Consider the following 23,370-nt stretch of genomic DNA (forward strand, 5'->3'; position numbering starts at 1 on the left):
ACAAACATAGTTCAGCAAGTTAGTGTTTCCCGAATTCATCGTTTCAATGAACATTCAAAAAGACCCAATACCAAATCAACCACTTAGTCCTTCCCAGTGAAGCGGTACGGGTGTCCCAATTCTCTTAAAGGGCCACAAAACCCCCGTTTCAGCAGGGTGTTTTACACCTCTAGATTGGAAAAAGTCAGGAAAGTGGGTGTGTCTAGCTCTGTTTAGGTGGGAGTGTCGGAGGAGGGAAAGAGGGAAGATTTTGCATAAAAATGGGAGCTGCCGTTTGGGCATGCGCCGATATTCATAGAGGCAAAACAAACACAGACGCAGGGGAGAAAGGAAGTGACTGTGTTTACATGGACATCAGTAATCGAATTATTTGCCGAATCATTAATTCGTCGACTTTAACTGCAGTTTGGCACGTCACTTTCATTCAGGAACATTTCATGCATGCCCCCTGTGACAAACCAGATATTGCATACAATATTGCTGGAAGAGTTTTAATAGAATGTTTGATACCGCACGTCGTATAAGAGAAAAAAAAAAACCTCAGCATTTCTCTGTAACTTAGATGCACTCGGTAGGTAGTGTCAGAAAGCCGCATGTGTAAAGACTATCTTGTCACAAAATGTGGCGAAAATTCTACACGACAGTTATAGTTTGATTGCATTGTTGACATGTTTACACTCGGATTTACAGTAGATCTTTCAGTCAATAATATTGTAGTCATGGTAACGTACTGTAAACTTAGTAACTTAAAAATCACTTTGACTAAAGTATGTCTTTAAAAACTGAAAGAGTACTGCTGACGATACAAACTAACTTTGCCATCTGAATAAACAAGGCCCACTGATCACTTACTTACCAAATCTGTAGAGACCGGACAATCAACATCAACTAGAGCTGTGCCTTTATTAAAAGGAGACGAGCAGCAAATCCGGATTTCACCATTTCCAGATGGGAAAAGCTCTCGGGTAAAAAATTATCCTTACAAACGTATTTCTGTGGCGTGTCGCGTGCACTGTAACCCACACGTGAGTCTAGCTGGGCTCTCATAGCGGGAAATGAAAACAAAACCTTCGTTGCAGCACATTAATAAACGCAACACTGACAACCTGTGTCTCCAAACACGCAAGTATCTAATCGCCGTGACGCAGCTTCAAAAATTCGCTTAAAACCGGAAGAACGAGTTGCTTAAAGTAACGCAAAAACAACTAATTTTCACTTTTTAGTGAAATATAAGTGTCTTAAAAGTGTTTTTAGCAGCATGGGACACATATATGACTGTCAACAGCTCAAAAAATCTATGTTGGTGTTTCGTGACCCTTTAAACTTGAAGGCGTAGGACTAAGGGGAAAGGCTAGATAACAATTTAAAAGTAGATTATACTGTTTAAAATAGTTGAATCAAAAGAAATCAATTTAATTGATGGAATCAATTTCAGTCGTTATTTTGAGAAACACTCCATGTTAGTTTATAATATCTGCTAAGGGTATTACCGAGAAAACAGCTGGCTGAAAGTATAGATTTAAAGGGGTTTGGTACAAATAAACAAGTCAAAGAGTCAAGGAACATAATTGAGACTTGAGTCTTACCAATACAGTGACAGTAACCGAAGCCAATCCTGGGGGCATTTTTCCGCTTCCTCCATCCAGAGCCTCCACCACGAAGGTTTGTGTTGTTGCGTTCGGTAAGAGTTTCTCGAAATCCAGTGATCGAAGCACCTTCAGCTCTCCGGTGAGAGGGTTCACTGCAAACAGCTCTCTGGCCTCTTTGGTCCTGATTCGGTAGGTGACATTGGCATCAAGATCGGGGTCCTGTGCCTGTTTGAGACAATCATCGGATGAGTAATTCTTGCCTCAGTGTTAATTAAACTCTTAAACATCGTCTGAATAAAGCAAATAATCAGGTTACATTAATGATTGGAACCAATCCTGTGGTGACCCTGAAGCGATAAGTAAATTAGAAAGATTCCTCACCTACAGTCTCGCAAATTAACCATTACGGCAAATTGAACAACATCCTGAGAGGACACGGACCTTTAGATATTTCTGTGAGGTACAAGTGTAGCTTCTGAGCACAGAATTGTGGTTGGTGGGTTGCAAAATAAAAATGCAAGGTTGTTGTAGCCCAATGTTGGGTCAAAAAGTGTCATTTAATATTGAATGTTGTTCTCTATCTATGATTTGCAGGCATTGATTTTATAGACTTGTCCCTTATGCCTCTGTCGTCTATCACTAAGGTAAGTGGGATGTATGCACACATGCGATACACTTATTTAAATATGTCATATGATGATAATAATAATAATAATAATAATAATAATAATAATAATAATAATAATAATAATAATAATAATAATAATAATAATAATAATAACAATAATAATGGCAACGCAGTGGCGCAGTAGGTAGTGCTGTCACCTCACAGCAAGAAAGTCGCTGGTTCAAGCCTCGGCTGGGTCAGTTGGCGTTTCTGTGTGGAGTTTGCATGTTCTCCCTGGGTTTGCGTGGGTTTCCTCTGGGTGCTCCGCTTTCCCCCACAGTCCAAAGACATGTGGTACAGGTTAATTGGGTAGGCTAAATTGTCCGTAGTGTATGTGTGTGTGAATAAGTGTGTATGTGTTTCCCAGTGATGGGTTGCAGCTGGAAGGGCATCCGCTGCATAAAACAAATGCTGGATGAGTTGGCGGTTCATTCCGCTGTGGCGACCCCAGATTAATAAAGGGACTAAGCCGAAAAGAAAATGAATGAATGAATAATAATAATAATAATAATATTGTAAAATATTGTATAATATAATAAATTAATAATGTAGGCACATTTATTAAACATTCAGTACTTGTTTTAAAACTTTTTACAACAACTGTAAAGCAATACAAATGTATTTTCTCATGGAAAAACTATCCAAAAGGCACATACAGTAGGTCGATACACAAACGTGCTTTTTTCCCGTTTTTGTTTATATAGCATGGATTATAATATAATAAACCGAGAGAGTAAATCTTTGTCACAGACCATATTTCTAAAAATAACCTTGAAAAATTGTCGTTAGGTGCTGGATGGTGCTGACAAAACAAGCAAACTCTTTGAAGTCAGAGTAGTCTGTTTATAGCCTAATGCTAGCTTTTCAGTTCTTACATTTGCACTTAGGATCCAAAATTGATCAAATTTATATTTTTGTGTGAGGATTATTCGGTTGGAAAAACCAAGTAAGTGTAATGAACAGTGTTTGAACATAGAGCTTATTATTTGTAGTCTTTGAAAAACCTAGGAGAAACTCCTATGGGGATTTTTTCGAGGGAATCAGTTTTATGCTAGCAGCCGATTGGCCTACAAGGTTAAGGCATAGTTCCCCCACTCTATAAAAATTTTAAAAACTGTCATTTAAATTACATTTTTTTTTAAAATAGCCCAACATTGGGTTTGTCCATATTTGACCCAAAAAATGGGTTATTATGACAACCGAACATTTTTTAGAGTGTGGGCCGTACAAGCAGCAGCAAAAACAATGCTAAATGGGAATGACAAAATACACCTATAAATCCAACTGAAGGTCAGTGGCTGAACAGAAAAGTGCCTGTGGAAACATTTTTGGAAATTGCTTCTTAAGTGTCAGAAAGTGGCACTAAAAGCGCATCTGGTTTATCTACCTATATATTGTGGCGCTCTGCCAATGAATGATCCGGTGAGTGGCGCTAAATATCAGAAGAGTGTCCAAACCTGCTTCTGGAGGGTCACTGTCTTGCAGAGCTTACCTCCTACCTAAATTACAGACACTTGAAGCAGGTCATCAAGGTCCTCAGACTCACCGGATGTTTCTCAATTTTCAATGAGGCTGTATTTGAAATTGCCCCTATACCCTTAAATTGCGCACTTTTTAAGGGAGCAGCCATTTTTAGTGGTGTCTGAAACCATAGTGGACTTTGCAAAGTGTGCTTTAGAAAAGTGCCAGGTTACATCAGAAGGATAAACTCTTAAGAACTGAGATGTGCTGTAATCTTCCTATTGGTCACATGCCGTTCATACATTTTAAAGGGGACCTACTATGCAATAATTACTTTTATAAGGGATTTAAACACAGTTGTGTGGCAACAGTGTGTGAATATAACCAGCTTCTAATGGAAAACATTTATCAATTATATTGATTTATAATCACACTTCATAAAAACAATCTGGAGAAACACTTTGATTGACATTGTCCCGTTGTGCGTGTCATCAGAGGAGGAAAGCCCCGCCCATTAGTGACAATCTCTCCCTCATTAGCATAGAATGTTAGCCTTGTTTTTGAATCTGCCACTAAGCTGACACATAGGCATTGGTAGCTCCGCCCTCTTTTGAAAACAGCACAATCTCACTTGAATTTAAAGCGACAGTCACCAAAATGGCACAATTAGGAATGAAGCCTAAAAGGGGCAGTTTTAAAGAGTTATAAAACATTATTTCTGTTGTATTTTGAGATGAAACTTCACATACACACACTAGGGACATCAGACTTATTTTACATCCTGTGAAAAGAAGTATAATAGGCCCCTTTTGACTTTTGACATTTAAATTTTCTACATCAAAAGTTGACGGAGCCGAGATAAAGATCCCATAATGCAATTCATAACCATAAATAATGAGCAAAAATCCCTGTGAAATACAGAACCTACAAATTAATGGATTTTTATTATGTTCTGTTTCACTCTAACTATGGTTCATTTCAGCTGGAAACTTTATAGTATAGTAGTATATGTTGTATATGTATAGTAGAGTTTTTTTTTTTGGTTAAAAAATAAAAATAAGGTAGAGAAATTAAGCATATTTTGATGTAATCAGCAGAAGTATAAAAGAAAATCTCTCACGTATCTAGATATCAAAGCCTGCATATGGTCCAGTTAAATGCTATAATATGTTGCTGTAAATTTATCTGTGACTTTGTCTAGAAGAAAATTACACCGCTGCCAATATGGGTTTGATATCTTTACTTTGCTACGGTGTGAAAATGAGATGCTGTTATTGTATGTGTGTGTGTAGCTCCTATGGCCAATCATCAGAGTGGGAAAACAGCTGGAGGTAGAACAGAATAAAAAATCATTCACACTTGTATAACCTAAGTATCCCATTTAAAAAAAACCTAACATATGCTGTGGTTTGAGTGCTGGTGTTCCCACTTTGCTTTTTAACTAGATTAAAGGGATGTCCCACGCAAAGATTAAATGGATATTTCATCCAGAAAATGACCATTTCCTGTTAATGAACTCACCCACATGTCATCCACAATGTAGGTGACCTTATTTCTTCAGTAGAACATTAAAGAAGATTTTTTTTGTGCTTAAACTTTTTCTTTTTCTTTTAAACTTTAATCTCTTTAATCATCATTTTCTTGGTCTGCTTTTCCTCTATGGGAACACTCTCTTTGTGCGTTAATTAATGTAAACAAATTGAACCTTCACTTGAGGTAACTAACTTGCTCTCGGTCAGCTTTACTGCTTAATTACTTCTGATTTGTTAGCTGATAGCATGGCTGCCTTTGTAAGAAAGAAGTGAGCTTGCATTGCACTTTGTAGTGTACTCCAAGTAAACCTGGAGACAAAATATGGCAAAGGTTGTTCTGATTAGCTAAATTTAAAATATACTTGTTTGGTGTTTGTTTAAACTACTTATTTAAAATGAGCTGAAACAACATAATTCTTGAGTTATATTGAGTTGTTTTTTGCTCAGTCTACTTAAATTATTAAAAATAAAAAAATAGATTAACTTACATGTTGTATCAACACAAATCGATTGTGTGGAACCCAGCATTTTTTAAAGTGTATGCCAATTGCAGCATTATTTTCTACCATTGCTTTTGAAGCATCTACTAAACTTACAGTATAGACTAATCAGAGGCATTTAACTGACTCAATGCACTAACAAAGTTTGCTGAGTCAAACTGGCAGCTTTGCTCAGTGCTTTCATGCTCTACACTAGGCAAATGTGAGACTCAAATTTATTGTAGCATAGTCATATATTGAAATAATATTATGATATTAAATGGAGTTTCAATGAGACAGAAATGTGTCATGCAAAAAAAAAAAGTGTTTGTGTTTGTTATGGGGTATCTGTTGGACTAATGTTTTGTTTTGTTTTCTGAAAGAAACCTACTTTATTTACTGGTCTAAGTAAATATTAGTCTTCTGGTTTTGTTAAGAAGCATGACAAATCTAAAAAAGATAAATAAATAAAAATAGAGTAAATTTATGTGCAAGGTCTATATATATATATATATATATATATATATATATATATATATACAGAGTTGAATTCAGAATTCTTTGAATTTTTTTCTTTTTTAAATATTTCCCAAATAATGTGTTTAACAGAGCAAGGAAATTTTCACAGTATCTCTGATAATTTTTTTTTTTTCTTCTGGAGAAAGTCTTATTTGTTTTATTTCAGCTAGAATAAAAGCAGTTTTTTTTTTTACATTTAAGTTATTATCCCCTTTAATCAAAAATTTTTTTGACTGTCTACAGAACAAACCATCATTATACAATAACTTGCCTAATTACCCTAACCTGCCTAGTTAACCTAATTAACCTAGTTACGCCTTTAAATGTCACTTTAAGCTGTATAGAAGTGTCTTGAAAAACATCTAGTCACATATTATTTACTGTCATCATGGCAAAGATAAAATAAATCAGTTATTAGAGATGAGTTATAAAAACTATTATGTTTAGAAATGTGTTGAAAAAAATCTCTCCGTTAAACAGAAATTGGGGGGGAAAATAAACAATAAACAGGGGAGCTAATAATTCAGGGAGGCTAATAATTCTCACTTCAACTGTATATATATATACAGTTGAAGTGAGAATTATTAGCCTCCCTGAATTATTAGCTCCCCTGTATATATACAGTGTGTGTGTGTGTGTGTGTGTGTGTGTGTGTGTGTGTGTGTGTGTGTGTGTGTGTGTGTGTGTGTGTGTGTGTGTGTGTGTGTGTGTGTGTGTGTGTGTGTGTGTGTGTTCAGTCCCAGACAAAATTTTTGTCCCCTATCCAAGTTTTGGGAACAGTAAAAAATAACTTGACTTCTAGTTGATCATTTGGTATCAGAAGTGGCTTATATGAAAGGCAAAAACCTCTAGATTACACTTATTTTACCAAAATAAAATATCATATAAGATATAAAACATTATTTAATTAGGACAGTAAGGTCTGACTTTGCTTAGACAAAAGTCTTGTCACTTAGAAAGCCTTCTTGCAGGACTCCCAGAGTTCATCAAGATTCTTTGAATTCATCTTCATACTCAATAATATTCATATCTAGTGACTGGGCTGGCCGATCCTGGAGCAACTTGACTGTGCTTCCTTTCAGGAACTTTGATGTGGAGGCTGAAGTATGAGGAGCGCCATCCTACTGAAGATTTTGCCCTCTCCAGTGGTTTGTAATGTAATGGGCAGCACAAATGTCTTGATACCTCAGGCTGTTGATGTTGCCATCCACTCTGCAGATCTCTCGCATGCCCCCATGCTGAATGTAACCCCAAACCATGATGTCCTTCACCAAACTTGACTGATTTTTGTGAGAATCTTGGGTCTATGCAGGTTCCAGTAGGTCTTCTGCAGTATTTGTGATAATTGGGATGCAGTTCAACAGATGATTCATCTGAAGAATTTACCTTCTGCCACTTTTCCACATAATCAACTTCAAGTCAAGTTATTGTTTCTATTGGATACAACTTTTAAGAAAGCAGAATATACTGCCTAAACTGTTGTAAGTTTCAAATCCAAAAGTATTATTATTATTATTATTATTATTTTTTTTTTATTATTATTATTTATTTTTTTTTCATTTATTTATTTTTTTTTTAATAATTTTTTTAAAATTATTATTATTGTTGTTGCATTTCATTTTCATGTAAGCATAATAAATATATAAACTATAATACTTCTCGATTTAATGTTAATTAGCATACAAGTCAGAGTCTAATACAACATTCGAATTCAGTACACTATTTGAAATGATATTATTTCTGCAATATAAACTCCATTAAAAAAAAATTGTATGCTAATGTGTTTTACATTTTTTTTACAAGTGCATGTTGAAAAACCATTGCAGCAGGCTACTGTACAAACACATAATGGATTCATCCTAAAGGTCAAGTCAACAAGCAACACGTTCCAGATAAATTAACTTCCAGCCAAAAACACCTTTACAAATGTACATGTCGGACTTGTCAAGTTAATACACAACATTAGCAAAGAAGTAGTTTCCCGAGGCTAATTTCACAAAGTCATGTTTTTGATCTCACAGTTTTTGATGCGTGAATATGCATTTGTTTGTGTGTGTGTGAGAATGATGTTGATGATGACCATACAAAAAATATAATATAATTCAGGAGGGCTAATAATTCTGACTTCAACTGTATATTTCCCCAGTGCTTTTCAACAAGCTTTCAATTTCTAATACTTTTGGCATTTATTTTGCTCCATACCTAATTAAACTCAAAACCCCAATATGTTTGAGGGTGTGTGTCTTACGCTGATGTTGAGGATGACAGTCCCCACTGGGCTGTTTTCTGGCAGTGTGGTGTGATATGCAGGTGGAGAGAAAACCGGGCTGTTGTCATCCACATCCAGCACTGTGATGGAGAGCGTGATGGTGGTCCGCCGAGGGTCTTTGGCCCCATCTGAAGCCTGCACGATCAGATCATATTGAGCCCTCTCCTCACGGTCCAGAGGCACAGCCGTGAAGATGTTTCCGTCAGGACTGATCCGGAAGAGATCCGGGTAACTGACCAGACGGTAGCGGACCTGTCCATTAATGCCCAGGTCTAGATCGGTGGCCTGGGTCAGGGGAAAAATACAAATACATATTAATATTTCATTAAAAACAATAAAAATATAGGCATGCACAGTTTAATTTAATTTAATTTACATTAATACCTGGCCACTACTGATATATTGGCTTGTTGGACACTTAGTAAAAGTTGGACACTTAGTAAAATAAATAATGTTGTGTGTGTGTGTGTGTGTGTGTGTGTGTGTGTGTGTGCGTGTGTGTTGAAGATTAGATGTAATTTTAGTTTGCATTAAATTGAATTTGAAAATAAGTTTTGAATAAACAAACAAAGAAACAAACAAACAAATAAATCAATGAAAATAAAATAATAAACAAACAAATAAATAAATTAGTAAATAGAATAGATTAAATAGATAAATAGATGAAATAAATAAATAAATAATAAACAAAATAAAAAACAAATAAATAATAAATAAATAAATAAATAAATAGATTAATTAGATAAATAAATGAAATAAATAAGTAAATAAATAAATAAATAAAAACAAAATAATAAATTAATAAGCAAATAAAAACAAAATAAAATAAAAAACAAACAAACAAACAAACAAATAAATAAATAAATAAATAAATGGATAAATAAATAAATTATCAAATAAAATGGATGAAATAAATAAATAAATGAAAGATAAATAGATTAAATAAATAAGTAAGCAAATAATAAACAAAATAAAATAAAAAACAAACAAATAAATAAATAAGCAAAGAAGCAAAACATAGATAAATAAATAAATAAATAAATAAATAAATAAATAAATAAAATACATAAATAAATAAAAAATAATAATAATAATAATAAATAAATAAATAAATAAATAAATAAATAAATAAATAAATAAATAAATAAATAAATAAATAAATAAATAAATAAATACTCACTTGGTGTTAACTTATACACTATACACTTTAGATTAAATTTGGTCAGTCGATTCATTGAAATTGCTACGAAATCAATATTAATTAACATCTAATTAACAATAAATAACAGTTTAATACACAAACAATTACAAACGCATCAATATAAAGTTAAATGTTTAAGATGAAAGACTGAAAAGGTACATGGGTCAACATTAATGTTCATTTCTACTTGTACTATATAGTATATACAGTACATACACTCCATGTTAAATAAAATACCAAAAGTTAATCATTATATGAAAAAAATACAAGTTTAATAATGTTATGAACAATAATTTAATTAGCAATAATCAATAGATCAGCTTTAGAAAAGTTTTTCTTTATTAGTTCATTAAATAACTAATTATATTTATTATTTTGAATAATTTAAAATCTATTACATTTTAATTATGTTTCAAATTGACATTGCAACTTGAAAATTCCCTCACATTTAAGTTTTTCCATGACTGTGTGATCCCTGTCGCATGCAGAGAGAAATAACTTGTCCATATGGCAGTAAAAACATTATCTTAATTTATAATTTCAACCACGTCACCGAAACCGTGCACTCCCCTCCAGAGACACCTGCTCCATCAGCAGGGCGATCAGACAATCAACAAAAACAGCAGCAAGATTTGTGACTCCCCGCAGTGATGCAGACAGGTGCACGCGCTTCTTCTTTGTCACTCCCATGGCAATTATCCCCGCTCAGATCACAAACACCAATAAAAAAATCATGCTAAATCATATCAATGGAGGAATAGTTCACCCCAAATATTTCATCATTTATTCAGCCTCATGTCACTCCAAACTCAAACGACACGCTTTCAAGCTTCAAAAAGTATGCAAAAGTACCATTAAAGAATGATACAATTTGTCCATGGGACCCTTTATTTTGATGTTCATATTCACTTTCATTACAGAAGGATGTTCTTCAAGAAAGTCACTGAAGGAAGTAAGTCATATGGAATGACATGAGAATGACAAAATGGACCATCAATAAAAGACTTTCTGGCCTACTTTCTCCAGATCCAGTTGAATATGCTGATGTGTTAGTCAACTAGTTGCGTATCTTGGACCTAATTTGCTAACCATTTGCACCAATTTCTATTTTGGCTGAGACTTTCAATCATCTTCAGAACACAAATATATTTTAGATGAAATCTGAAATCTCTCTCCTCCTCCATAGACAGAAATGGTCATGAGATGTTCAAAGTCCAGAAAAGTCAAATGTCAAAACAGTCTATGTGGCTTCAGCGGTTCAACTGTACTCATACGAAGCTCCAAGAACACTTTTGTACACCCACCGCCCCAACCTCTCATAATATCATTACAGAAGGATGTCCTTCAAAAACGTCATTGAAGGAAGTAAGTCATATGGAATGACATGAGAATGACAAAATGGACCGTCAATAAAAGACTTTCTGGCCTACTTTCTCCAGATCCAGTTCAACTTCATATTTGACTGAGACTTTCACTCTTCTTCAGAACACAAATTGGAATATTTTAGATGAAATCTGAGAGCTCTCTCAGCCTCAGTTGGCAGAAATGTTCCTGAGATGTTCAAAGTCCAGAAAAGCAACCAAAAATACTGTCAAAACAGTCTATGTGGCTTCAGCGGTTCAACTGTACTCATACGAAGCTCCAAGAACACTTTTGTACACCCACCGCCCCAACCTAAATATCATTACAGAAGGATGTCCTTCAAAAACGTCATTGAAGGAAGTAAGTCTTATGGAATGACATGAGAATGACAAAATGGACCGTCAATTAAAGACTTTCTGGCTTACTTTCTCCAGATCCAGTCCAATTTCATATTTGGCTGAGACTTTCACTCTTCTTCAGAACACAAATTGAAATATTTTAGATGAAATCTGAGAGCTCTCTCAGCCTCAGTAGGCAGAAATGTCCAGAAAAGCAACCAAAAATACTGTCAAAACAGTTTATGTGGCTTCAGTGGTTCAACTGTAATCAGACGAAGCTCCAAGAACACTTTTGTACACCAAAAAATAAAAATAAATACGACTGTGTTTGGGTGACGCAGTGGCGCAATAGGTAGCGCTGTCGCCTCACAGCAAGAAGGTCGCTGGTTCGAGCCTCAGCTAGGTCAGTTGGCGTTTCTGTGAGGAGTTTGCATGTTCTCCCTGCGTTCGTGTGGGTTTCCTCCGGGTGCTCCGGTTTCCCCCACAGTCCAAAGACATGCGGTACAGGTGAATTGACGGTACAGGTGAATTGGGTAGGCTAAATTGTCCGTAGTGTATGTGTGTGTATGAGTGTGTATGGATGTTTCCCAGAGATGGGTTGCAGCTGGAAGGGCATCCGCTGCTTAAAGCATGTGCTGGATAAGCTGGCGGTTCACTTCGCTATGGCGACCCTAGATTAATAAAGGGACTAAGACAAAAAGAAATAGAATGAATGAATGAACGACTGTGTTTGACAATGTGCTCTCTTCAACCGCATCAGGTGCACATGTACTTCTGGGCATTATGCGCTGCTGACTCAAATGTCAATACATTGTATAGAGACAGACAGTATTTAGGCCATGCCCCCACCTGGGGAAAACCAATCCAACTCGCTTCATTGACTTTATATTGCAGGAGGTTTCCAAGTTTTTATAACCTGTTGACCCAAAGAAGGAGTGTTTAGGGACACAAAAGTAAACTGCAAAGTCTCATATTAGAGAACTAATAAACAGGAACAAAACTCAGGGCTTCTGGTAGTACCCAGAACAGCAAAGTCTACTAAAGGAGGTTGAGCCTTCTCATTTACGGCTCCTAAACTCTGAAATAGGCTTCCTGATAATGTCCAAGGCTCAGACACACTCTCTCAGTTCAAAACTAGATTTTCAAGAGTTCACACTTAGCTGATAATCAATAAAGCGTATTTGGCATGCCCTCGAGCCCGGGGCTCCCTCCCGTTAGAAGGGCGAGAGGGGAGTTCGAGCTCAGGTAGGTCTCGAGAACTCCCCTGCTTGTCGCCGCGTGAGAACTGTAAACTAGAGTTGTTTTCGGTGATAATTTGGTTTATTCTATTGCTATGGTATATGTTTTTGGACGGTGGGAGGAAACCAGGGGACCCGGGGGAAACCCACGCGAACACGGGGAGAACATGTAAACGCCGCACAGAAACACCAACCAGCCTGATAGGAGGTTGGACCAGCGGTGTTCTTGCTGTGAGGCAACAGTGCTAGCCACTGGACCACCGTGTCGCCCTATCGGAAAAAAAGAGGGAGGAAGTAGGGGTGGAAGGAGGGGGAAGCTTCAAGACGAAGATAACTGGAGTGAAAAACTCTGGTTATTTATAATGCTTTCGTAATTATCTGATGGGTCACATTACGGAGCTAATGAGGAGCCAGCCGTGTTGATCATAAGCACGTGATCCTCTCGAAATTAGTTCATAAATAAACCACACAAAGACCTAGGTTTTTTTTCCTTCACTTTCGTTAATTAGTGAAGTTTGTTCTTCGCCACTGTTGCCACTGGCTTGCTTGTCTGGGACTTGGTGATGAAAAAATATTTCCTGTCACGTTTACAATTCTCTTCAGTGGGTGGAACCATAGTTCTCTAATGCCAGATGTTGCAAGCCCTTAAACACTTGATTTTAAGGGTCAACAAGTTCTAAATACTTGGTTCTGGATTTTTTAGCTTGTCTACTTTTTGTCACATAACAAAAATGATCGTCAGAAATGATAAGGTGACACCATCCAGCAATAAAAAGTCTAGAAAGTGGTTTGGATTGTTTTCCTCCCCGATGGTCGTTGATTATGACATGTTGCGCTCTGTTTCTATTGGCCGTAATAACTGGGCGTTTCTGACAAGCTAATGAGGAAGAGAAAACATTTGTGAAGTTGATTTTCATTTTTAAAAGATTTTGGTGCACAAAAATGGAGCTTCGTTTGAGTACAGTTGAAGTCACATGGAATGTTTTGACAATTTTTTGCATTCCTTTTCTACTCTTTTAGCATCTTACAAGCATTGCTGTGTGGGGAGAGCTCCTGGATTTCATCTTAAATATCTTAATTTGTGTTCTGAAGACGAACAAAGGTCTCAGGTTGATGAAACTACATGAGGGTGAGTAATCTTCTTATTTGGGCAAGCTAACCTTTAAATCATACTACTAAAGATAATTTCAAACAAAAAGGAATTCACAATAAACAGTTATTAAGTTGACATTAGATGAAAACATTTAAAATGCTTAGTTTATTTACTGAATGAATTACTGCTAGGGCCTTTTCACAAGCTCATCAGCATCTTAAATCCTCACATTTTTGTATAGATTGTATGTAGTTTTTTAAAGGGGTGGTCCACCATGGTATCATATTTTGAAATTTAGATGATGTGTAATGAAACTTGAATGTAAACCTGAATGTAATATTCTCAAAGTTCAATGCAAAGGGAGACATTGGCTTTTACAGAGTTAGCTGCATCAGGATACAAGCATTCACCATGCGCACACACTCTGCACAGTGAAGGGGCGTTGCCAGAGGCACTGTAATGTTATAGCAGAGAAAACTAAAATGTCGTCCAAACGCTGCTATTTCCACAGAGCTTGTTCTGTTTCTGTATTTGGGCTTCCAAAGCACACGACACAAATTATGTTCCAGATAATAAAAAAAATTATATATATAGCTAGCATTTGACAAAGGACAGCTTCCAGAATCTGTCCCAGTTCAGTGCTGGATTCAGCTAAAAACTCCTCCACCCAACGAGTTTTATTTGTTAAAATTAATCAACTACATGCATAATTTCTAGCATTAACATAATGATGTAGCAAGGACATAACCAAGCATGTAAACAAAGGGAACTGCTGTTTGGCACCACTAACAATTTAGCTACAAATTCTTCTTTATCAGTCAAACCACTTTAAACAGCCACAATCTTCAGCAGCGCATGCAGTGTCTCTCTATGCGTGTCTCACTATGCAGGAGATATGATAATGATAAAAGATATGAGAATGTTTCATATTACTTGCACATGCTTATAACCCAAATATGTGAAAGACACTTGTCACATTTTAAGTGAGCAGACGTGAAGTTCAGCTGTGTGCTCTTCATTTTTCTGTCTGATTCAAGCAGCTAACGCTGCTAACAGCTGCTCTGACTGACAGTGATTACACAGCACAAAAGCGTACGCTTGTAGGGGCGTGACGTGGTGATGTGGAGCCAAACCACAAATCACAGCACATTACGTTAGCTGACCAAGAAGAAGAGGGCGGGCCTTTCAGAGGAACTAGGAAATATGACAGTCGTTTTCATGTTAGCTGAGTAGCTGTATAAAATCACGTGATGTTCTACAAGTGAAGCATGAGCACACATTGCTTTGCATCTTATAAACACAACCAAGCCTTAAAAATACACGGTGGACCACCCCTTTAAAGCTATACTCTGTATATATCATCTTTGCATCAAACTGCATTAAACTACAGTAGTTTTTGCTTATGTAAGGTGTTTTGTAAGCACTGTAAAAAATATCTGTAATGAACAGTTTCTGTATTTTCTGATTCACAAGTGTTTTCCATTTATTTATGGTTGTGAATTGCCTTATGGGACCTTGATCTCTGGTCTGTCGACTTTTAGTGTTGAAAATTCAACACTATGGTTTAACAAAGTAACTTTTATTGACATCTTTAGTAGTTTAAAACAATATAATGTATAATATATAGAGAAATAAGTCTGTAAAATAACAGAAAATACACTGGTAGTTTATTCCAAGGTTTCCGTAGCGTAACATACAACAACTCAGACATTATATCACTTTAAACTATTAAAAATGTTAATAAAAGTCAAAATTTTCAAGATGAAAAGTTGTTGGAAGAAAGATAAAGATGCCATAATGTAATTCAAAAACATCATCAAATGCTGGAAAATAAATTAAAACCAATCACAAAATACAGAAAACTGCAAATTTTTGGATATTATTTACAGTGTAGTCTCCCGTTCACTGCTCTCTAAAATTATCCAACTATGATGACCTCCTTGCTGAGAAACCTGTAAGTATAAAAAAGGGTCCACTGATTAAACATACGACTATTTATAAAGCTCTAAACAGCATTCAAAAGTATGCAAAGACTAGTCCACATGGAGTAAGACCACTTGAGCCCTCATTCGCTTTCATGGAAGCGAGCAGCCAGGATTTTCATAGAAAGTCATACAGAATGACAAATGACAAACGGACCATCAACAAAGCGCCTCTTCCTCTCTGCAGCCTCTCAAGTTTCCCCATTTAGATGGGCCTTAAATATAAGATTTAATGGCATCAAACAAACTCCCAGCTGTGTTATCCTCTTCTTATCCGCTCAGCACTTGTGCATGAAAGCACCTCATTGACACCCAGGCAAAGCGCTTTTGTTTCTGATAAGCCTTGAAACAAAGCACTCCCAAGACTGACTGCTATAAATTGTACAGACACAGATAGAACGTGCACTGTCCTTCACCAAAGGGTCAACCCAAACTAATTTACTACCAGTAACCCCCCTCCGCCTCAAAAAACGAGATCAAAATGGCGATGGCGCAACATGCTCAACCTTTCGACAAAGAGCCACATTTGGCATGTCTAAATGAACAAAATCCGAAAAATCAAGCTCTGCGATATGCATTAGCGAGATGTTGCTTTCATTTTCCTTCCATTGATGTGAGCTACAGCTATTATTCGAGGTGTTTGATATGTAATTAAGAGATAAATGCTTGTAGAAGATGTCAATGACTTACATAGATGCTTCGGAGAAAGTTTTAGCATGTAGTAATTGAAGCGCTGGTGACGGCGTGCTTTCTGAAGCCCACCAAGCTCGTCAGAAGCAACAGCAAAAGTGAAAGGTGTTGGATGTGGTTTATTTCTTTAATTAGAAAAAATGTATTCAGTCCCAAATAAGACACTTTTAAGGCAACTCAAAAGACATTCCCATCTAGAGTAGCTGCCACCTTCATCAATGAATAAAAGAAATCTGATGTTATTAAAATGATTGCTCCAATTCTAGTTGAATATGAAGAGACAACTGTATGTAAACCACATTTTAGTATACAATTTCCTGTTAACCAATGGTAAAAAGATGATATATGAAGAAACAATGTAGCTGCTAGCATGTTTTGCAGGTGTGCAATTATGAATTACAGTGTTTTACACAACTGGCTCTGCACATGTTTTCATAAACAGATTTTTATTATCATTAAATAAAGGTAATGTTTACATAAAATGGCACGCTTATGTACATATCCATCACATTTGCATGAAATTATGTATTCAGATCTCAATGTATTCATTTTTAATACCACAAGCTGGTATTTAATATATCATTGAGTGTCCTTTTGTCAGGAAGATGTTGATCTGATATCCATAGACCAGGGGTGGGCAAACTCGGTCCTGGAGGGCCGGTGTCCTGCACAGTTTAGCTCCAACTCTAATCAAACACACCTGCTTATAGATTTCTAGTGATCTCGAAGACACTAATTAGCATGTTCAGGTGTGTTTGATTAGTGTTGGAGCTAAACTGTGCAGGACACTGGCCCTCCAGGACCGAGTTTGCCCACCCCTGCCATAGACTATATTAGAAGTAGTAGCAGAGGTGGGTAATAACAAATCATATTTACTTCTTCACATTTACATTTACTTCCTTACATTTGAGTAAAATGTACATTTAATACTTACATTTAAGTGTTTTCCCGCTTATGCTTTCTCATGCAATCCAGACACCTCACAAAAGTTTACAACATAAATATAAAATAAAATCAGGATGGCCTTTTATTTTATTCCTAAGATTGTAAATACTTAAAATATGTAATATGTTTTTAAAGGAACTGCTGTTAAAAAAAAACAGCTGATTAGCCCAGTACATATTATCTACATACATTTTGGATACCCTACCAACCTTTAGTAGTAGTAGTATCAGTTTTATGAATGTAGTTCTATTTATGTTATACATTGGCACATTTTATTATTTATATTTATTTAATAATTAAAAAATAATATGAAAAAAAAAAATATATATATATATATATATATATATATATATATATATATATATATATATATATATATATATATATATATATATATATATATATATATATATGTAGCGCCACCTAGGTGTATTAAGTCTAAGATAGCGCTCCAGGTTCAATACACTAAACGCCTACAGAGATGTTGAAGTTAGGCCCCTCTGATATATTTCAATGATGTAGTGTAAATAAGGCAGATTAGAATATAAACATTTGTTGAGTTTGAATAAATCACCAGAAATAAACTTTGTGAATAATAACACTCTTGGATAAATCAGAAAATATAATAAATTTAATTAGAATAGAAATGTAAATATTGGGAAAAGAACCCAGGTGTAAAACAAAATACAAAATATAGAATTTATGCACAGCCGAAAGAATGTAAAATGACCCAAATATAAGTCAACACAAGGAATTTACGATGAAGAATAATAATTAAACAAATATAGAAAAATACCACCTTTACACACTCGACCAATTAAAGTTAGAAATCAACAAGTGACTAAAGGGTGACAGAATAGGTATCTTTTTGAAAGTACCTACAATGTGTCACTCAATTACACATAGAAGTAGACCTATATAAACTATACACAGTTAAAAACTGTATTGTAAAAAACCGGCAGGAGTATATTATGCTCACTGCATAAACATCAACAACTCAGTGGGCCCACACACACACACACATTCAAACCCCACCCCGTTGCAGGCCTGTATCGGTGCTAGTGTACGTTGTGGCCGGGAAAATGAAAATAGCCTCTTCACTCTCCTGAGCACAAATAAAATTAAATAAAATACCTCAGATCCAGATGACAGCAGTCAAGATGACAACACTCCAGATGACAACACTCGTAGACAGCGATCTAACAATCAGCAATCGATCGGCGAAAGTCCTGCAGCAGGTTTCTATTAAATCCTTGCTTTCACTTTTAACTTTCAGCTGACAAAATGCAACTCCCCCGTAGTCAGAGAAACCACCAAATCTGCTCCTCCAAGACTCTTTCTGCACCGTCCGATCCTAAGTTGGCAGTCTTTTCTTTTCTCTCCTCAATTTCCGTTTTACTGTCTCTCCTCGGATTTATGTTTAAATCCGCGGTACTGTCAGTTAACGCTATAGGCATTTAAAAAATGCCTACTCGCTCTGAATTGACTAATAACTGACACTGTTAACTTATCTGATAAAAACACACAGCGAACTCAAATCAAACACAAAACAAACTCAAAGTAATTAGAACTGTGTTATTCACACGCGATCTACTTTACAATGTTGTGTATTTTTACTCTCCGTGTATGTTTCTCAATCATTCCAGCCCGCAGCGCGTCTCTCTCCCAGTTTCCAAAACTGCCGGCTGTCAAATCCCTCTCTCCTCAACAACCAATCACATTTCACATTCCAAACCGGAGGGCGGGACTAGACACATATAAACCAATCAAGAAACACCTAACAAACTTGTTAACCCCTTGTATTTCAGTGAAGGTTGATCAAACTTGCTATCTGATCATGCTCTCAAAGACGAACGCAGATATCATTACACATCGACATTAGGAGGTATATATTCACAAATAAATGCAAAACGCATTTAGATTTAATTCTGTTCTAGAACTAATATGAATAAATAAATAAATAAATAGATAGATAATAAATAAATAAATAACCTTAAGATTATTTCAAAACTTAAAACGTGTAGAACTTCATTCTACTGGGTTACATGCTCCCCCTTCTAAACATCTCATGCCCTCATGAGATTACCTCATTAAACTTTAATAGTGATGTCAGGCTCAGCACAATTGCTTACTTGAACACAATGAGTACACTGTGCCATAGGGTGGCACCACACTGTATTACAAAACTTTGGTGAACTGTCCCCACCTTGTACTTTTACAACCATTCCTCTGTGAACTAAAGTTAAAGACTTGTTAGTGGGTCTCCCCAGACAATCATAGCTCAATCTGTCTATAGGTCTTGTGCTTCTCTTAGGTCGCACATGAACAGGCTCTACTACCTCTCTAGTAGTATTGGCTGTTCCAGGATCTCCCCCTTCTAGAGCAAGATCTTTAAGTTCCTCAGGAGTCTGCTCCAATACTGCTTCGTGGCCCTGGTCAGTGAATGATGTGTCATCCATCTCTGTAGCGGGTCTATCCAATTCATCCTGATGGTAAACTGCTCTCTCATCTACTGAAGATTCCTCCTGTGTTACATACTTTTGAGTTTCCTCGACCCTATCCGGGTAGTAATACCACAAGTCATCCTCTTCACTGTCCGAGTCATTTCTCAATCCACTTCCTGTCATGTTCTGATTTATTTCCTTTAATCCTCTTTCATATTTTCTCCCCACAGATTCTGTCCTGATCTCTGTTGGAGCAGCTGTATTTTGGAATTTTCCTGAATCAGACAATCTCACATCATCCCCAACAGGTAAGAGATGGTCTCTGTGAAGAGTCCTCACACTTCCCATTCCAGATTCAGGTTTTAAGCGATATACAGGTAAGTTCTTCAACTTTTCAACTATCAGGTAAGGAACAGAATTCCACTTGTCACCAAGTTTGTTCTTTCCTATCACACCCAGATTTCTTGTCAGTACACGATCTCCTACAGCCAGTGTCTGGTGTTTTATGTGCTTGTCATACAATCGTTTGTTTCTCTGCTGACTTTTCTGTGCAGTTTCAGTTGCCAACTGATATGCTCGTTGTAATTCTGACTTCATTCTTTCCACATATTGTCGATGGCTACCAGCTCCTTTTCCATCAGGTGAAGTCCCAAAACACACATCCACTGGCAGACGAGCCTCTCTTCCGAATAGAAGATAGTACGGGGAATATCCAGTTGCATCATTTTTAGTACAGTTGTAAGCATGTACTAATCGGTTGATGTGCTGACTCCATCTGTGTTTCTCCATTGGATTCAGAGTACCGAGCATGGACAGCAGTGTTCGGTTGAATCTTTCAGGCTGAGGGTCTCCTTGTGGATGATAGGGTGACGTTCTGGATTTTCTTATACCCAGCATGCTAAGCATTTCTTTTATGAGACCACTCTCGAAGTCTCTTCCCTGATCTGAGTGGATACGGGTGGGTAAACCATAGTGAACAAAAAATTTGTCGCACAGTATCTTGGCCACAGTTAGCGCTTTCTGATCTTTGGTTACAAATGCTTGTGCGTAGCGAGTGAAGTGGTCGGTTACAACCAAAACATTGCTGAGACCTCTGGAGTCAGGCTCAATAGATAAGAAGTCAATACATACTAAGTCAAATGGCCCATTGCTGGATAGGTGGTTCAGTGGGGCAGCCTTCTTAGGTAATGTTTTTCTCGTTACACATCGCCCACAATTCTTAACATACTGCTCCACATAGCTAGACATTCGGGGCCAATAGAATCGATCTCTCAGTAGTTCAGTTGTTCTCTCTACCCCCAAATGACCAGAGTCATCATGCAAGGAGCACAGTACATGGGACCAATACCTTGAGGGTAAGACAAGCTGTATATTTTCCTTTCTACAGGAACTGTTGGTGACTCTGTACAAAAGTTTATTCTCAATTTTCAACTTGGGTCCCTGCCGTCGTAACAGAGCAATTGAATCATCTGAACTCCTAATATCAGTAAGTATTTTTCCAGACTCCAATTCTCGCTTCACTATACCAATTACAGGATCTTCATCTTGAGCCTTACTTAACTCCTCATTGGTCAGCTGTTCCATAGGACTGAAACTCAATGAAGTGGGACAAGCAAATGCTTCTGGGATACTGTGAGGAGAGACACATAGATGATCCACCAGCCTGGAGGATGACTCATCACTTTCATTAATTCTTGCCAGCTGGCAAATAGCTTTTACTCCTGATTTTGGAATTTCTTTCCATTCTGTTGAGATAGCTGATTCAAAGGGGTAGCGTGACAATACATCAGCATCTGTGTTGTGACTCCCAGGCTTGTATTGTAAGCTAAAGTTGTATGTGGCTAACGCAGCTAACCATTGGTGACCTGTCGCACTCAACTTGGCACTGGACAGCACATAGGTAAGTGGATTGTTGTCTGTTTTCACCACAAACTGAGCACCATAAAGATAATCATGGAACTTGTCCACTACTGCCCATTTAAGTGCTAAAAACTCCAGCTGATGAATGGGGTAACGCTGCTCAGATGCACTCAGCTTTCTGCTTGCGTAGGCTACTGGCCTAAGTCCACCAGGATGCTCCTGATTCAAAACAGCTCCCAGACCATTAAGGCTAGCATCCACATGAAGAACATAGGATTTGTTTGGATCGGCAAAAGCAAGTACTGGGGCATGTGTGAGACAATAAATGATCTTACGAAATGCTGCTGTACAGTTGTCATCCCAACGCTCTCCAAAGGGCTCAGTCGTTTTGTAATATTTCCTGCCATCTGCGGTCTTTCGGATTTGGCCAGATGTTGGTGGGTACCCTTTAGTGAGCTCTGTTAATGGCCTTACAATGGCTGAGTAGTCTTTTATGAATCGTCGGTAAAATCCACAGAAACCGAGAAAGGATCTCAGTGACTTCAGATCAGTGGGCATTTTCCAACGGGTTACCGCCTCAACTTTGGCTGGGTCAGGTGATACTCCAGCAGCTGACACAATGTGCCCCACATAACGTACTTGGGACTGACAAAACTGGCATTTGTCAATTGAAACTTTGAGGCCACACTCTCTGAGCCGATCTAAAACTTTTAATAGTCTCTCTTCATGTTCTTCAAGAGTTCGCCCAAACACAATGATGTCATCCAGGTAGACTATTACTTGAAGAAGATGCATGTCACCAACAGCTTTTTCCATTAGCCGTTGAAATGTGGCTGGAGCTCCAGTAATCCCTTGAGGCATCCGTTCAAACTGGAAAAATCCTAAAGGACAGATAAATGCTGTCTTCTCTTTGTCCTCCTCAGCCATGGCTATTTGATAATATCCACTGCGAAGATCCAGCACAGAAAACCACTTACTGCCAGCCAAACAGTCCAGAGCATCATCGATCCTGGGAGTAGTGTACTGATCAGGGAGGGTGCGAGCATTTAGAGTCCTGTAGTCAATGCACATCCTAACTGCTCCACTCTTTTTCCGTGCAATTACAATAGGCGATGCATACTGGCTTCTTGATTCTGTAATTATTCCAGCCTCTAAAAGTTCTTTGATATGGCGTCGCACATCCTCGATGTCTGCAGGAGCAATGCGTCTGGAGCGCTCTCTGAAAGGTTTGGTGTCTGTTAGTCTAATGTTATGTTCAACTCCTTTGGCTAACCCCACATCCCACTCATTGGTAGAAAAAACATCACTTCTGACTGCCAACTTCTGACGGAGTCGCATTTCCCATAACTCAGGGATGGATGACTCTTCAAATTTAAACAGGCTTGGATCAATTACTTGAGAGCTCTTTTCCCCAGAACCAACAGTAAGTGTGTCAGTAAGGTACACATTGGCCATTACTGTACCCGATGGAATTGATATGTCCTTTGAGGTCTCATTATGGACTAACACTTGTATACTGTTATCTTGAACGGTGGAAGAGGGAAGCACAAAGGGAGTTATGAATGTACCAGCCGGAAGATTATCCTCTTCAGGTGAGTCTACCACAAAGATTTCTTTTCTCAAGGGTTTCTCAGTCTCCATTTTACAGATGGCCAATACTTCTCCTCTAGATGGAACTACACACTTCCCGGGTCCCATCCA

The 23,370-nt window shown here is 37.2% G+C and overlaps 1 protein-coding gene across 1 annotated transcript in view; it reads right to left on the reverse strand.

Moving 5' to 3' along the window:
- The window catches only part of pcdh15b (protocadherin-related 15b), a 464,565-nt gene that overhangs the window by 169,344 nt on the left and 271,851 nt on the right, over nt 1-23,370 (reverse strand). Inside the window, exons 20-21 of the mRNA XM_056468996.1 lie at nt 8,496-8,801; nt 1,587-1,814 (exon numbers count right to left, since the gene is read on the reverse strand). Coding sequence (XP_056324971.1) covers nt 1,587-1,814; nt 8,496-8,801 — 534 coding nt within the window. The remainder of the gene's footprint in view (nt 1-1,586; nt 1,815-8,495; nt 8,802-23,370) is intronic.

This window comes from Danio aesculapii, chromosome 12 (assembly GCF_903798145.1).
Source record: "Danio aesculapii chromosome 12, fDanAes4.1, whole genome shotgun sequence".
Taxonomy (NCBI): domain Eukaryota; kingdom Metazoa; phylum Chordata; class Actinopteri; order Cypriniformes; family Danionidae; genus Danio; species Danio aesculapii.